The sequence below is a fragment of the Xyrauchen texanus genome, chromosome 9, assembly GCF_025860055.1.
Source record: "Xyrauchen texanus isolate HMW12.3.18 chromosome 9, RBS_HiC_50CHRs, whole genome shotgun sequence".
NCBI classification, from domain to species: Eukaryota; Metazoa; Chordata; class Actinopteri; order Cypriniformes; family Catostomidae; genus Xyrauchen; species Xyrauchen texanus.
In genome coordinates, this window is record NC_068284.1 from 6,457,675 (window position 1) to 6,474,916 (window position 17,242).

The window sequence follows — 17,242 nt, forward strand, 5'->3', positions numbered from 1 at the left end:
TGCACTGTAACATTACTGGCTTCTAGCAGGTGAGACATTTGTCGTTGGCAGACATAGACCAGTGGAAGTTGCCACTGCTTTGACATTACCCACTAGGACACAAATCATTTTCAGTCAGAGATGGGATTAAACATTGTCACCTATTCCATAAAAAAGCCACTGAACATGAGAATAAACCTTTATTATAAAAAGATCACGTAGAAATAAATACTTGACCTTTGTTGATTTCCTCAAATGATTGTGTTCACATTTATCTCTCTTGAATTTTCATTTTAGACCTGATGAAGCTGAAAGAGGAAAGTCAAACTCCGAATGAAGTGTTGGAGAAACATCAGAATCAGGCACCTGATAATTTCGTAACTGGAGAAAAATCATATAGTTGCTCACAGACTGAAAAGAAATTCCCAGAAAAAAGAACAAAAACAGAAAATTCTTTCATCTGTTCTCAGTGTGGAAAGAGTTTCATACATAAAGGAAACCTTAATAGCCACATGCGAATTCACACAGGTGAGAAGCCTTTCACATGCCATCAGTGTGGAAAAAATTTCAGGCACAAAGGAAACCTTAATTTCCACACAAGAAATCATTCTGGAGAGAAGCCTTTCACATGTCCCCAGTGTGGAAAGAATTTCACACATAAAGGAAGTCTTAAGGAGCACAAGAGAATTCACACTGGAGAGACTCCATACACATGCCTTCAGTGTGGAAAGAGTTTTACCCAAAAAGGAAGTCTTGAAAACCACACAAGAACTCATACTGGAGAAAAGCCTTTCACATGCATTCATTGTGGAAAACATTTTAGACATAAAGGAAGCCTTAATTTACACATAAGTATTCACTCTGGAGAGAAGCCTTTCACATGCCATCAGTGTAGCAAGAGTTTCACACACAAAAGAAGTCTTAAGGAGCACATGAAAATTCACACTGGAGAGACCCCATACACATGCCTTCAGTGTGGAAAGAGTTTCACACAAAAAGGAAGTCTTAAAATCCACACAAGAACTCATACTGGAGAAAAGCCTTTTCCATGCCTTCAGTGTGGAAAGAGTTTCATAGACAAAAATGCTCTTAATGATCACATGAGAATTCACACTGGAGAGAGGCCGTTTAAATGCCTTCAGTGTGGAAAGAGTTTCAAACATAAAAGAAGCCTCAAAATTCACATTAGAATTCACAGTGGAGAGAAATCTTACACATGTCCTCAGTGTGGAAAAAGTTTCTTGGTAAAAGGAACCCTTAAAAGGCACATAAAAATTCACACTTGAGAGACACCTTTTGCATGTCTTCAGTGTGGAAAGAATCTCACAAACAAATCAAGCCTTAAGGATCACATGAGAATTCACACTGGAGCTGGGCTGGACTGAGACTAAAACTCAACCTCATCAAAACTACTCCAATTTGGGGTGGGGGTGGATAGATTTCCACATTCAAGTTGATTTGAGTTGTACTTGCATGCTTAGAAAATAGATGCCTGGAGGCGTTAAATGGCAGACTGACTGACCAGAGTTGCTTTAAAGAGACTTTGCTGATGTGTAATTTGTTTGCAAAAAACATTTTGACCATTGGTTGTGTGGCAGTGTAAGATTGATGAATATGATTTTCATTTGTTTCCTTTACAAAGTGTTAGCAAATTAGCAGAGAAAACAAGAATCTAAATAGTATTGACAGAGTGGGTTAAGATGTGTAAGTTGGTGCACGTTGGTGAATTCACATTTGAATTAGCAAACTCCCCAAAATAAGTACTTTAGGTGTGGAGTAGATGCTTTGGACAAAGCTGTGCCAAGGGCTCAAATAAAAGTGATGATTTAGAGCTTGGCATTAAAATTTGGACATTAAAATGGCATTAAAATATATATTTTGTAATTCAATTTTTTTATTGATTCCATCAAAACATATATACAAAACAAACATATATATATATATATATATATATATATATATATATATATATATATATATATATATATATATATATATATATATATATATAAATCATCATTTAAACCCCACAACCACCCCTCCAAATCCCCAACAATGCCCTGACCCCCAACAAATATCACTTGTGGTCACATTTGAGTATATACACATGATTATAGACACACAAAAATAAATGATTGAAAAAAATAAATAATAATAATTACACATCCAGCAACGTCAGGTATCCACCCCCTTTTTCCATAAACAAATACAATTTTCCTAGTCTTCTAAAAGACCCTTCTTTAAAGGCTGCCACACTTCCCATCTCCGAGTACCACTCCTGAAACGAGGGCCTCCTGCTGACTTCCAACCCCTTAAAAGAATCTGTCTTGCAGTCATAACGCTAGTTAGGATCCAACTTGTGTCTATTCTCAACGTCAATGCCCCATCACCCAAATTACAGAGTCAGGGGCAAAATGAAAGTCGAGTGCCCAATACATCACACACAAAACTCTGAACCTTCAACCAAAATTCCTGGATCTTAATACACCCCCAAAAGACATGGGTTATGTCTCCATCCTCTGATTGGCATAGGCAGCAGGTGGGTGTGTTTTTAAGACCAAGCCTATACAATCTAGAGGGGGTCCAATAAAATCTATGTAAAATCTTGAATTGCATAAGGCATACCCTTGCATCTCTAGATGCATACTTGATGTTTTGTAGAATCCTAGCCAACACTCCCTCCTCTAATACCAAGTTTAAATCTTTCTCCTATAAGTTCTTAATAGAAGTTAAAGCTCCATCCCCTAGACTCTGAATTAGCAGGGAGTAATACACTGATGCCTTATGACCTTTCCCAAAAGCAGCAGTCACCTCTACCAAAGTATCTGTTATTTTAGGGGGAGGGGTGGGGGGTACTCCCAAAAACAGTACAAAGCATGTGGTGCAGCTGTAAATACCTATAAAACTGAGATCTGGGAATCCCAAAATGATGAACCAAAATCTCAAAAGATCTCAACACTTCACTCATCCAGGTCTCTGAGTGTAGCAACCCCCCCTCACAATCCACTTTGAACAACAGAAAGGGGACTTGTTACATGTTACAGCCTTATTCCAAAATTGATTAAATTAATAATTTTCCTCAAAATTCTACAAACAATACCCCATAATGACAACGTGAAAGAAGTTTGTTTGAAATCTTTGCAAATTTACTAAAAATAAAAACGAATCAAGTACATAAGTATTTACAGCCTTTGCCATGACACTCAAAATTGAGCTCAGGTGCATCCTGTTTCCACTGATCATCCTTGAGATGTTTCTACAACTTGATTGGAGTCCACCTGTGGTAAATTCACTTGATTGGACATGATTTGGAAAGGCATACACCTGTCTATATAAGATCCCACAGTTAACAGTTCAAGTCAAAGCACAAACCAGTCCAAGGAATTGTCTGTAGACCTCTGAGACACCGTCTCACCGTCTCACCGTCTCACCGTCTCACCGTCTCACCGTCTCACCGTCTCACCGTCTCACCGTCTCACCGTCTCACCGTCTCACCGTCTCACCGTCTCACCGTCACTCTTGGAAGTTGAAAGATTTGTGAAGATATGGGGTGGACATTTTCTTTAGTGCTGGCTCAAGTAAGAGCAGGGGAGTCATTACATTGATAAGTAAGCATCTAAAATTCAAATGTCTCAAACAGAGTAAAGATAAATTAGGAAGAGTCATTATTGATTTAGCAGAAATTCAAGGGCAAAGTCTTCTTTTGGCTAATAATTATGCACATAATGTTGATGATCAGGCTTTTTTATAGTTCTTGAAGGGATATTGCAAGCAGCTGGCACCCCTCGTGATATAATATTGGGAGAAGTCTTTAATCTATTGATGGACTCCGTCCTTGATCATAGTGAAGCAAATGTGTGTAAGCCCCCTAGAGCAACATTGGCACTTCACAGGGTATGTAAATTTCTTGGTCTTACAGATATTTGGAGACTTTTGAACCCATCTGGGAGGGACTATACATTATTTTCTTCAGTCCACAAGTTTTATTCTATAATAGATGATGTTGTTTGAAAGATCAACATTTTTTTTAGAATGAAAGTTTTTATGTTTTATTTATATTTTATTTATATATATATATATATATATATATATTTTTTTTTTTAATGTTGTAATTGTTGGTGACCATTGTAGTGTTTGTTTGTGTCAGGTAGGTAGTGTGGGGGAATGTTCGGGGGGAGGGGTTGATTGTATATAATTGATTCTGTATATTATGTGTGTATGATTTATGTACGGAATCAATAAAAACTGTTAATGCAAAACAGAGAATTGCCAGTCTGGTTCGAATTGACAAGTCCATGGTAATTCAGATAACCGCTCTGTACAGTTGTGGTGAGAAGAATATAATCTCAGAATGTTATTCTGAGATGCGGGTTGGCGCGGTTTTGGAGGCACAAGGGGGACCTGCACAATATTTGGCAGGTGGTTTTAATGTTGTTGCTGATTGGTGTAAGTGCCCTGAAATATCTCTTTAACAACTATAGACTCCGTAAACAGCAAACTAAAAAGTGGCCACGGTCCACAGGCAATGACGCATTCTGCCTGTCAATTTTTCACATCATAGTATCCACAATGCTGTGTCCCATGATGCTTTGCAGGCGATGTGGGTGGAACTTCCGGTTATGCATAAACAATCGTTATATTATCTATTAAAGCAGCATTAAAAATGACAGAAACTTGAGGACAAATGATCACAGAATTATAGCGAGGTTATATTGTTCTTTCCCACCTATCTGTTAATGATTATGGATTTCAGGGTGATGGCCAAATATCGCAAATAGAAGCATTTTATACCTAATGAGGCAGCGGCAACCTGGTGTCTACAACTTTGGGGGCGTGTTGAAGTGGGTTTCGCCCAGGGCACCAAACAAGCTAGAACCGCTACTGCTATTGATGGATTTAATTTATTGTTCTTGTGAAGGAAATAACAATGTATTAGCAGCGACACCATAAACTGTACCATACAAAAAGAACCGCATGCAATACAAATAAACATATTTATTTGGACATACATTATAAACATTGTACACAAAAGTTACATTTGAAAAGAAATTATAAAACAGTATGTATTATTAAAAGAACTAGCTATAAAAATAAATTTAAATTATTTTGAAATAATGAACTGAATTAATGGCCACACTGATTTCCAAATCACCTTTTTCCCTTTAAGAGAAGACATGCACACTCTGCAAAGACACTCAAAAGAAAGTGAATCGTAGGCAGGAAAAATGAATACAGTTAATTTCAAACGTGATAAAACATCTCACTACTGCACGTCTCATCTAATAATTCTTACACTGTAGAATTTATCAATTTAGCATCACAGCATGAAAACAGTTGAAAACATCATCAGTAATCACAGACACGTCAGGAAAAACACAGTTCCTTTTTACAATCAATAATAAGGCTATTTCAAAACATGTGAAGCATTCACCAAAAAATATGCTAAATAGCAATGAACAAACTCTCAACATTTCTAATGAACCTTCAGCACATGTGCACCCCTGCACAATAATGCTATAGTTTATATGTAATTCATTGTGCTCCGTTTCTGGATGTCTAATGTAGCCGGGTTGTTAAGGTGGATAATGTTAGTAATCCCCACTGTTGACTTCTTGCCAATAAAAAGTAAAGAGCACAACAACAAATTATTCCAAGCTTTTTCAAACAGAAGTTCCTAAATCAATCCATCTGTAGGTAGCTGATGGAAGCAGCAGCATCTGGAACTGTAGGGCTGTGCTTTGCTAGTGGTTTCTAGTCATAACATTGCTGTTTTAGACTAAACTTTGTTTAGGATAACCATTAACTGCACACACTGTCCGGGAATTTTTTAAGACATCTTACAACATTTAAACAGCAAGAATCGAACCATATGACACGCAAGCAAGCAGTAACCGGCTACATACAGAATGGCAACCAATCGCACTTCCGCTAGACAACCGGAACCTCCGCCCACCTTGCGAGTGGACTCGCTGAAAATATTGTGGATTGTAGTTGTAATTGCAGCAAATTATTGAACCATAATGTATTTTTAAAGAGCACCTATTATGTTTTTTCAAATATTACATTTCATGTAGTGTGTAATATAGCTGTTTGTGAATTTAATAAAACTCTGGAAAGTTACAAAAATCAAATTGCACGACATATGGAGCTATTTACTTCCAAAAGAAAAAAACCAATTCTGAACACCTGAAACGAGTCGTTAGTAATTCCAGACTTAGTTCCTGTACTAACCTACATAATTTGGTAACAAAAAAACCTGCCTCTGGTCTTCATTGGCTGCTCGTGAACAGCTCTGACCTGCCCTCAAACACTACACTATGTGGTATACCAATCACAACAGACTGGGACATCTGACCAATCAGAGCAGAATAGGCTCTCTGAAAGGAGGAGTTTAGAATGAATGCTTTAGAATGGATCATTGAACGAGTCATTTTTGACAATGGAAAAAAAATGCTGCAACGTAACTTAATTACAAATTAAGTGTTTTTTGACCTTGGATGCATGTAAATCTAAATGAGACAATTTAAAACAAAATTAGGCATGTTTAAAAACCATAATAGGTGCTCTTTAAGACATGTCGTTCATGTAATTTGTCAGTTTAGGGCATTGTTTTGCTTCTGTTGTTTTTAACAACCATTTCCGCTCTCAATAAAGCTAATATTAGTATATTTGGAGATCAGGGTTTTAGATAGAGGGGGCGTGGCTCAGTCTTGTGGAAGTAGGACGTCAGTTACTAATGTAACTTCCATTCCCTGATGGAATATAAGCAACCCGTCACCTTTTTTGGGTACGATGAAGGAGACGCCGTTGAACCTGGGCAGATGCCTGTCGAACTGAATCGCGTAGCCGAGTTGTACAGTCCTGATCAGCCACCGTGATGGGCTGGGGAGCGCGAGCCACCTAGGTCTGTCGGACCTACCAGCAGGCAGTGCCTCATGACTGGGCAGAGGCTGAGGTGCCACTTGTGGCCGTGCCGAGTCCAGGGCCATCAAAGCTCCTGCCAGAGAGAATTGGTGCCCGGTGGTCATGATAACAACGGCCGTGGACACTGACTTTGAGGCCCAGGGAGTAAGGAAACCACTCTTTTCTTAAAATGTGGGTACTTGACAAAGTCAAGTCATTTTTATTTGTATAGCGCCATTCACAAAACACATAATTTCAAAGCAGCTTTACAGAAGATCATGCATTAACAGAAAATTAAACTCTACCACTTGTAGAAATCTCAGTGAACACTGAGGTCCAGGAAAACTCAGGTCCTATTGGGAGAAAACTATTCATGTGGTCCAAGAATAGGTAGCAGACAATCCAGTGTATATCGTTAGTCCAGAAAGTAGAGATACAAAAAGAACCAGAACCCTTCATCAAAACCTGCTGCTACTAGTAAATTACTTACTTGTGGAGACACCACCAACACCAGGTGAACCTGAAAAATAAAGAGAAAGCAGACAGAAAAAAAGACAAAGAAGAGTCCTCCCAAGGTTGGACTATGGACCCTTTATCTCTTCTTTGTCTATTTTTCTGTCTGCTTTCTGTTTATTTTTCAGGTTCACCTGGACGTGCTGGTGTTGGTGGTGTCTCCACAGGTAAGTCATTTACTAGTAGCAGTAGTTTTTGATGAAACGTTCTGGTTCTTTTTGTATCTCTACTCTCTGGACTAACGATATACACTGGATTGTCTGCTACCTATTCTTGGACCACATAAATAGTATTCTCCCAATAGGACCTGAGTTTTCCTGGACCTCAATGTTCACTGAGATTTCTGACGAGGACTCTTTTATCAAGCTTCAACACTACACCTTTGATTTTGTGGTCATAGTGTGCCTTGTGCACTGGCTTGTCTGCTGTTTTCATTTGCTATTCGGTAAGCTTCTGTCATTCTTTTGGCCCAATGTTCAGAAAATCCTTTTTGTGTCACTTGATCACTCTTTTCGACAAGACCAAATTTCAGATCTACAGGGAGGTGAAGATGTTATCCACACAGCAAATAAAAAGGGGAATACCTGGTAGAGTCATGGCGTGTACAATTGTAAGCATGTATAATTTTTGGAAGATGATCTTTCCACCTTTCATTTTCTTTGTCGGCAAGTGTTCTTAACATCTGCAAGGGTGTTCGATAAAACCTTTACGCTGTATTGCTTTGGTGGTGATAGGGTGACGTTCTCGAATAACATACTCTCTGTCCTGATCATGGTGTAATTTTCCAGGGTAACCAAAGCAAGGGATGTAGTCATTTAAGAGACACTCAGCTGCAGTTTGTCCTGATTTGTTTTTTTGGGGTAAGCTTGGGTGAATCAGGTGAAGTGATCCACAACAACTAGTATATATTCATAACCCCCTCAGCTTGGTTCCAGGTACAGGTAGTCTATACAAAAATGTTTTGCTGAGGTGAGTTTGATGTAATACTCCCCATCGGATCTCGGAGGTGGGTGACTGGCTTTTTCTGCTTGATGCTTTGACATTTCCTTGTGATGTACTCCTCTACTTCCTTCTTCATAAAAGGCCAGGAGAATATTTCCTTTAGAAGGTAAAATACTCGTTCAGTTACAATATTCCCATTCTGTCATGCAGGTGTTCCAGAGCAAGTCGCTTGTACTTGGATGGGAGAACAAGCTGTCGTCTCTCTGTGGTTCGTCTGTACAGAAGTCCATCATCCAGATGTAGTCTGCCCCATTTATACAACAGTTTTCTGGTTGCACCAGTTACTACTTTTCTTGTCTTATTGTCTGGTACCATGTTATATTCTTTCAGCTTTATCACTTTAGATGTAACTGGATCCTCTCATTGGGCTCTGGTAAGTTCATTGCGACTTATCTATGGCAGCAATTAGTAGTGAGGGGTTTGGTCTCTGTCTTGAGAAGACATGTTGAGAGCAGCAATCCAAGCCACATCCTTCCTCTGTGCTGCATGACTACCTTCCCAGGTCACCACTTCTAGTGACCACTTGCACCACTTCTAGTGACAGGTTTTCTGTGTGCTCTTGTACTCATGTACTCTTCAGTATCAAGAGTGTGGTGGTGGCGTAGTGGCTAAAGCACAGGGCTGTTAATCAGAAGGTCACAGGTTCTAACCCCACAGCCACCACCATTGTGTCCTTGAGCAAGGCACTTAACTCCAGGTTGCTCCGGGGGGATTGTCCCTGTAATAAGTGCACTGTAAGTCGCTTTGGATAAAAGCGTCTGCCAAATGCATAAATGTAAATGTAAATCAAGAGGAATGCAAGAAAATGTGTCTGCATCAATATTTGCTTTGCCTGGTCGATACTTGATATCGAAATGAAAGTCAGACAATTCCCCCACCCAGTGGTGGCCAACTGCATTCAGTTTTGCTATGCTCATGACATAAGTTAAAGGATTATGTATAAATGGTATAGTGTGGAGCGAAAAATAGGTAGTTCCTCAATTCCTCACACTCTGCACAATTTAGTGCAAGAAACTCAAGTTTTCCACTATGTAGCCTGTAGTTTCTTTCTGCTGGGGTCAGTGTTCTTGAGCCATACCCGATGACTCTTAACTGTCCATTCTGATGCTGATAGAGGATGGGCCTGAGGCCCTTTCAGATGCATCAGTGTGAAGCGTGAATGGCAGATTGAAATGTGGGTAGGCCATTACTGGTGGATTTATCAGCATGTCAATTAGTCTTTCAAGTGTTCTCTGATGCTCAATTGTCCATTCAACAGGAGTTCTGGAGGGCATCTGAGGACCCTTGTCTTCCTTCCAATGGAGTGGGGTTGTAATAGTCTTTCCCTGGAGCAGGTCATAGATTGGTTTAGCCACACGAGAGAATGAAAGTACAGTAGTAACTCAGGAAGCCCAAGAGTCTCTTCGCATCATCAACTGTCTGTGGAGTCTTACTTTTGAGTGACAGCACTGCATCAAGGTTTTTGGATCTATTTGTACCCCTTCAGCAGACACATGGCGACCCACGTACCTGACTTCTTTGCAGAAAAGCTCACACTTCTTTAAACAAAGTTAGACTTCATGGCTCTGAAGGGCTTTAAATACTTGGCGAACTCCTTCCACATGCTCCTCTAAAGACTTTGCATAGCAGAGGACGTCATCAAGATATGGTATGTAACACTCATCTCTGAGAGAATCCAGCATCTCATCCATGTTATGCTGGAATGCAGCAGGGGTGTTAGGCAGTCCAAATGGAATTCTAATCCATTCATAAAGTCCCCAGGGGGTGATGAACACAGTTATGTGTATGGATCCTTCTGTTATGAAGCCCTGATAGTAGTCCTTTCCTTTGTAGAGAATGCTAAACCATGAATATCTTCCAAGGGTGTCAATAAGGTCTTGGATTCTTGGCAAAGGTTGCTTGTCAGGAACAGTTTTCTTATTCAGGATATGATAAACTATACAAAGGCATAATGTGCCATCCTTCTTTCTGACACAAACTACAGGGCAGAATAAGGGGCTTAGATTTCACTATCCACCCTTTCGCCAGAAGATCTTAGTCGTTGACTTCCATGAATAAGGGCTTTGCTACTGATGAATATACTTTCTGCACAGGTATGTCATCTTTTAGGCTTATGGATATTTGTCATTTTTGTCTTGTGCAAAAGCTGCAGAATCCTCATACAGCATTTTGACTACCTCTTGCTGTTCTTCATTCAGATGGCTGAGGTTAACAGGTGGATTGCACTGTGATAAGTTCTCCACCGTAGAAGCACACATACTGGGTACCTTGGCTCATCTGGACTTTGGCTCATCTGGCAACTCATTCTCCACTATCTTTTCAATTGGCTGAATGAAACCAATGACTGTGTGGCGAGGCAAGTTAATGTCACACATTGTTCTCTTACCAATAGGGACAGAGACATAAGGACTCCTCTGGCTTTGAATTTTCAGTAAGCCAGTAAGCTGTTTCAACTGCCTATTGGTCTCACCTGGTCCAAACAGTGCTACTGGATCTGGTTGATCAAAGTGGGATGGTATTTTGCACTTCACAAATGCAACTTTGCCTGCTAAAATGACCACATCATGCTGACTCACCCTTAACTGTCTGTGCCGCTTGCTGGGTTCTGGGATCTGTACTGGTTGTCCCTCTGCAGTGACCACTTCCCACTTCCCATTTCCCTGATACCTATGTTTTCGGAGGCATCATATGGCCAGGTGCCCTTCTTCGCCGCATAGAAAACAATGCTTACAGTCCTGCAGCCCCTTTTCAACACACTTTGGGCAGCCATGGGGTTTCCTCCCTTTCGTGGAGCACTTATGTTCAGGTTCCACTGATTGTGTTGATGACAGACTCAACAGTCTCATGTAAAGCTTGCAGCTCACTCATACCTCTGTCCTCCAACTCCAGTGTGACGAGGAGGAGGGCGGGGCCAGTCTGTGAGTGCGCACAGCCGGCCCCCAATCAGGCTAATCAGCCGAGGAGAGGGATAAAGATGAGCTGGATGCAGCAGTTCGGGAGAGAGAGAGCTACATGCAGCTGCCATGTGTGTTTATGTTTATCCCACTCCCCTTTTCCCTCCCTTTGTCTCCCTCACAGATCTCAATAGGTGGGGAAAGTCTGCCTGCAGGCGTGGCCAGAAGGACAACACCCCCTCTTCAGAAAGGAGTTGGGGGGGATGTACGTCATGCCAGGGATTCCCCGGCCTGAGGCAAAGGAGGAAGGAGTGTGAAAAGGAGGAGGGCAGGGCCGGGATGTGAGTGCGCACAGCCGGCCCCCAATTAGGCTAATCAACCGAGGAGAGGGATAAAGCTGAGATGGATGCGGCACTTCGGGAGAGAGTGAGCCAAATGTAGCTGCCGTGTGTTTATGTTTATGTCCTTTTAAATTTTCATTAAACATTATTTTGACTGTTTGGCCGGTTCCTGCCTCCTCCTTGCCCATTTTACCCCTGTTAAATCCAGTAAGTGCTTACTGGACATGTAGACATTGATGCACTCAAAACAGCTCTCTTGGAGGGCGAGTGGAGACACACAGAGAGAAGATAGAGAAGAACTTGATTGCCGGTTCCCGGACGCGCTGTCGCCTGGACCTCAACCACTCCTCCGCCCATCTTCCCTCCCATGTTTTGGCACCACTGTAAAAGTTAATGGATGGGCAAGCAGGAGGCGGGAACTGGCTGAATAGTAAACAAAGTTTTAATGACAAACTCAACTTAAAACAAACATAAACAAACACAGACACATATGCAATGCGGCCGTGTGTATCTCTCTCTCTCTCTCTCTCCCCCTCTAACCGGCATCTCTGGCTGCCTTTTATCTTGCTTTCCCACTAATCAACTGATTTAGCACTGGCTACGCTCTCCTCCTAGTCACAATGACTCTTTCAGCGAATCTTCAAGACAGTCACAGTCACCAGTATGTAGAATCTATCTTTACTCTTGTTTTACAGGTCATGATCACAACAGTAGCACCTACTTGGCAGTCATCAGCATTGTTGGCTGCAGGATCACCAAGTTGTTGGTCCCAAAGATCATGAATCTCTGGATTGGCTTCCTGCTGGCATAAGGAGCCAATCCCGGATGAGCCCCCACAAATCTGTTGCTGATCCCGCCCAGGAGGCCAATTCAACAGACGAGGATTATCTGTAAAAAGGAGAAAATAAGGAGACAGAAGAAAAGCGATCTGTTCACCTCAGCTCATCAACTGTCATGAGGAGACATGAGCAGTAGCATTGCTTCACCTGCAATCTCCCGAAATCCCTCAGCAGACATGAAAACGTCATAACAAAAGTCCCCCACAGCCAGAAAACATGAGTTTTCTCAAATTATTCTAGAAAAATTAATTCACATAAATGATAAAGATATTTGATCACATTTGAATATCAAAAGTAATAAGCATTTAAAACGAATTACACAAATGTGCACATTGTGTGTGTCACAGGTGCTCTCATCAGCACACATTTTTTGAATTTGTCATGTTGGACTTACACTGACACCTTTAGGCATGAATGCAGCCAGTGTTGGGTAAGTTAATCTAACAAAGTCATTACTAAATTCTAATTACATCTTCTACAGTACTAATGTACAGTACAAATTACTCTGTATGAAAAGTAATTGCATTACTTTCTATAACCCTTTTCAACCTCGACCAGATGAAAAATATAAAGATTGACAAGAAATGTTTCTTTTAATTCTTTCAAATAAATCATATAAAATAAAAAAAAATACTCATGAACTGGCCAAAGAATTTAAGGGGGCTGCATTCAATTATAAAACATAAATTCTAGAATTGATCTATAGTCCAGGCGCAGACTGGCCATTGGGAAGTTCAAGAATTTTCCAGGTGGACCGGCCATGAAATGGGGCTGAATGGGCCAAAATAAGCTGAAATGGGCTGCCATGTTATGACAGCGACTTTTAGTCTGGTTTCTATGTAAAATCACAGGGCGATTTCTCTTCCCAGTCCGCCCCTGCTATAGTCTATACACAGGGGTGGAAAGAGTACTGAAAAATCATACTCAAGTAGAAGTACTGTTACTTCCCAAAAAATATTGTGTGAGTAGAGTAAAAGTAGCTGTCCTAAAAACTACTCAAGTAAGAGTAAAAGAGTAGCTCAATTATAAGTACTCATGGGTAGTGAGTATTGAGTACCGAGATGCAAAACCTATGCCCCATTATAATGAACACTGTATGCCAACTTTTAAAATACATCACTTATCTATGATAAACACTACATGAATCTGATTCCAAAAATAAAAGGGAGACATGATCACAGAAATGAAAAGATTACAAATTTATTTTCAATACACTGATCACCATTTTAAATCATAATGAATGAAACAAGTACATTAAAATCAGTTTAAGTGTAGGGTCTAAATTTCCCTTAATGACGAAAGAGCATTTTTGTTGTGCATAAAACATGTTCAAACAATGCAAAGAATGCTAAAAAAAAAATGCTAAATAAGCAGGATCACTTGGCACGTCATGTCCTGCACAATAGAGCAAGCATGGGAAACGTTGTTTGGTACAGGGGCTACGTCACGCTTAAAAGGAACAATTCACCCAAAAAGGAAAATTCTCTCATAATTTACTCACCTTCATACCATCCTGGATGTGTATGACTTTCTTCTGCAGAACACAAATTAAGATTTTTAGAAGAATATTTCAGCACTTTTGGTCCATTCAATGAAAGTGAATCGGTGCTAAAATATTGAAGCTCCAAAAATCATATAAATCAGCATAAAAGTTGTCTAATCCATGTGCCTCTGGTGGTTTAATCCATGTAATGGATCATATGAAATATTAATGAATGAAATTGGTTACTATACTGTCCAATAGTCCAATTTTAACAGCCCTACCTTTCTAACAGTTCCTTCGCAAAGCTTGAATCATATTGTGACTGTTTCACAAGCAATAAACTAAAATCTTCTGAATACACAAACGTAATGCAATACACTGGGCTGCTTCAACAGTGTGAACAGTAGATGGCGGTAAGGCCCTTAAGAAGTGAACAAACATTAACCAAGAAGAATCGTGTAGTGATGTCATAAGTGTGCACTACAGATCATCAGTCTGTTGTTGGGAGATTTTATTCTTTAATGTTCCGCATTTGGAGATCTAGGTGCTTATTTTTATTTTATTTTTGTAAAAAGAAATTAAGAAACGTCGTTTTTTAATTGGATTCAGTCTGTCTAAGGAGGTAGAATATCTGATCCAAATTTTTTTTATAAAAAATACGTTGAAATTGGTGAGTATTAACTCGTTTATTTGCATGTGTACTCGTAGTTACAGTGAAAAGTGTTACAAATATAAGAGCAAGACATGTCCCATTTAAAAACACTTGTGTGGGCTTACATGGTGATTTGTGGCTTGAAGGAGATCATATTACTTTACTACATGATGTGGAACAGTTAGAAAAGACATCTGGATTTAAAATATATTCACTGAAGAAAACATCACACTAAAAATATCTGCTCATGTACAAAAATAATTTTCTTTTCTCATACAAACTCATCATGCAAAACTAGTTTTTTTGTACTAGTCTTCCATTAAAGCCCACCTGAAAGAGAAAAACTTTATGATGAAGAACATTTTATGGGTTATTAATGAGTTATATGTAATGAATATATGTCATTGATTTGATAAAGATGGGACTAGGGCTTGACGTCGACGCAAAATATGCCGCCCAAAACAAAGATGGCGGCGCCGTAGTAGCAACACGAGTGGCTCCTCAGACTATCAGAAGTGCAAGGCGGCATGCACTCGTTCCTCTAAAGTATGGGAATTCTTTAATTTAAAAGGAAACAATTCCGTGATATGTCGTCTTTGCAAAATGGAGATGGCCTTCCATTCTAGCACCACGGCAATGCACCTGAAGAGGCGCCACCCGGGAGCAGCTGCAGATGACAGAGCACCGTAAGTTTTTTTTCAACTCCTCACTTTGCACTCGATGTTGGAGTAGGCTAAAATACGTTGTCGACACCTAAAGTTTAAGCTTATAGCTATGAATGTCATGAAAAATACATAGAGGACACTGACAACGCGCTGACAGACAGGACCAAGCAGGTAACATTTAATAAAGTCTCAACTTTCAAATTTGGTCATTCAAAGAAAATTAAACCATAAATAGGCCTACTATTTTGTGGCTCTTTAATGTGTCGTGACAGATTGCCTCAGTTAAAGCTGCTTGTGAACCGATCATCTTTTCCTTGGTTAATTTATAGCATCAAATCGGCTAAACATGAATGTAGCCTACATCAGAAGGACTGTTGTTTTAACCGCGGAAAGATGTCAGTACGGTAGCCTACAATCCATTATTCAAATTCAAATCTACCGACATTAATCTTCTCTCTCCTGACTTCTTTGTCGGACAAAAATGGCGTATTATGATTGATTGATCAGATCGCCAGTCAATCAAACTCCCGGCAAATGTTTTTTTTTTTTTTTTACATTTTATACACCCCCACCCCCGATGAAACCGGTATTACCGGTTTTGTCACAAGTCCATTAATCGAATCGAAATCGAATCGGTCTGAAAACAATTAATCGTTAGATTAATCGATGCATCGAAAAATAAATCGCTAGATTAATCGTTTAAAAAATAATCGTTTATCCCAGCCCTAGATGGGACTCATATCATCAAAAAGAGCATGTGATGTGAAAGTTTGAATGATTACCTTCATTTGAACCAGGGCTCGACATTAAGCATTATCATGTGTTTGCCCTTCGGACAAGTAAATTGGTCATTCACTTGAGTAAAATAGTTACTTGTATGGAAACAAAAGAAAGGACGTAAGAAAGAAAATAAAAAGAAAAGCCTCCATCATCATCATCATTTACACCTGATAGGGATTAAGAACACAATTGTTCATTGTTAGTTTATAGTGCATGAATTAATGTTAACATTTACAACTTTTTATTTTAATGTATGTAAATGTATTAATATACTGTAAGTTGTAATTAACATTAACCAATATTAATAAATGAATAAAACAAAAAGATTAATAAATGAAATAAAAGTGGTGTTTACTGTTATTAGTTCATGTTAACTGATGTAATTAACAAACATTAACAAATAGAAACTTTTTGTAGTGTTATCCAATTTGACATTTTGAGTAAATCATCTCTTTGAGAGTACAGGACAATTCTTGCATTAAAAATGCCTGTTTAATATTGAAAAAATGCATCGATGAGATGCTAATTCAGTTTTGTTGTATATTGAAAACAGATATGTATATTAAAGATAGATAATGTTTTCATTGTGTGTAATTTATTAATGTTATAGTACTAATATTATTATAATGTATATTGTTTATTAAATTTGAAATTACTTATTAAAGTTGACTGATTCACATGGCTGAGAAAACACCTTGGATACATTTGGAGTTCTAAAAATATGAGAGATGTAACGGGTGCATAAGTCTGTTTCTCTTCACTCTACAGATGGTATTATTACACAAAGCGTTTTTGCTATTTCTGCCATTCTTGCTGTATTATGAGGGAGCGCCATGATGTGACGAGACAAAATGAGATCTCTCCAACATTGTGCGCTTGTGATGAAGACAGCTTTGTTGATTCTAAACCGGAGCAATAATTTTATCAACGTGGTACAACACCATTCTCATGACCAATTAACAGGTCTATACCCATATAAAGTTCAGTAAATATGCACTCACAAGCTGCTGAACGACGCACTACGAGTGGAGGTGAGAGGGAGTGTAACGATCCCCTGTTGTCTGCCCTGTGTTTCACCTGTCACCTGTCATAAACTACATTTCACAGAGTTTCCTGCCCTCATCACTGCCAGCAGTCATTCATTGTTCTCACCTGTTTGTCATTTGATCATCACTCTCCCTGTGTATTTAA

The 17,242-nt window shown here is 39.4% G+C and overlaps 2 protein-coding genes across 5 annotated transcripts in view; both read left to right on the forward strand.

Annotated features, from left to right (window-relative positions):
- The window catches only part of LOC127649498 (gastrula zinc finger protein XlCGF8.2DB-like), a 162,502-nt gene extending 160,710 nt beyond the window's left edge, over nt 1-1,792 (forward strand). The window contains exon 3 of the mRNA XM_052134626.1: nt 277-1,792. Coding sequence (XP_051990586.1) covers nt 277-1,265 — 989 coding nt within the window. The 3' untranslated portion in view covers nt 1,266-1,792. The remainder of the gene's footprint in view (nt 1-276) is intronic.
- Nucleotides 1-17,242, forward strand: part of LOC127649494 (gastrula zinc finger protein XlCGF8.2DB-like) — a 163,622-nt gene that overhangs the window by 9,516 nt on the left and 136,864 nt on the right. For 2 of the 4 annotated variants that reach the window (XM_052134613.1, XM_052134609.1), the window contains exons 1-2: nt 14,431-14,624; nt 15,025-15,292. The exons of 1 other annotated variant lie outside the window; for it this stretch is intronic. The gene's annotated coding sequence lies outside the window, so the exon portion shown is untranslated. Of the gene's footprint in view, nt 1-14,430; nt 14,625-15,024; nt 15,293-17,242 lie in introns of those variants that run through there. One more of the 4 variants, XM_052134610.1, reaches the window with a different exon arrangement.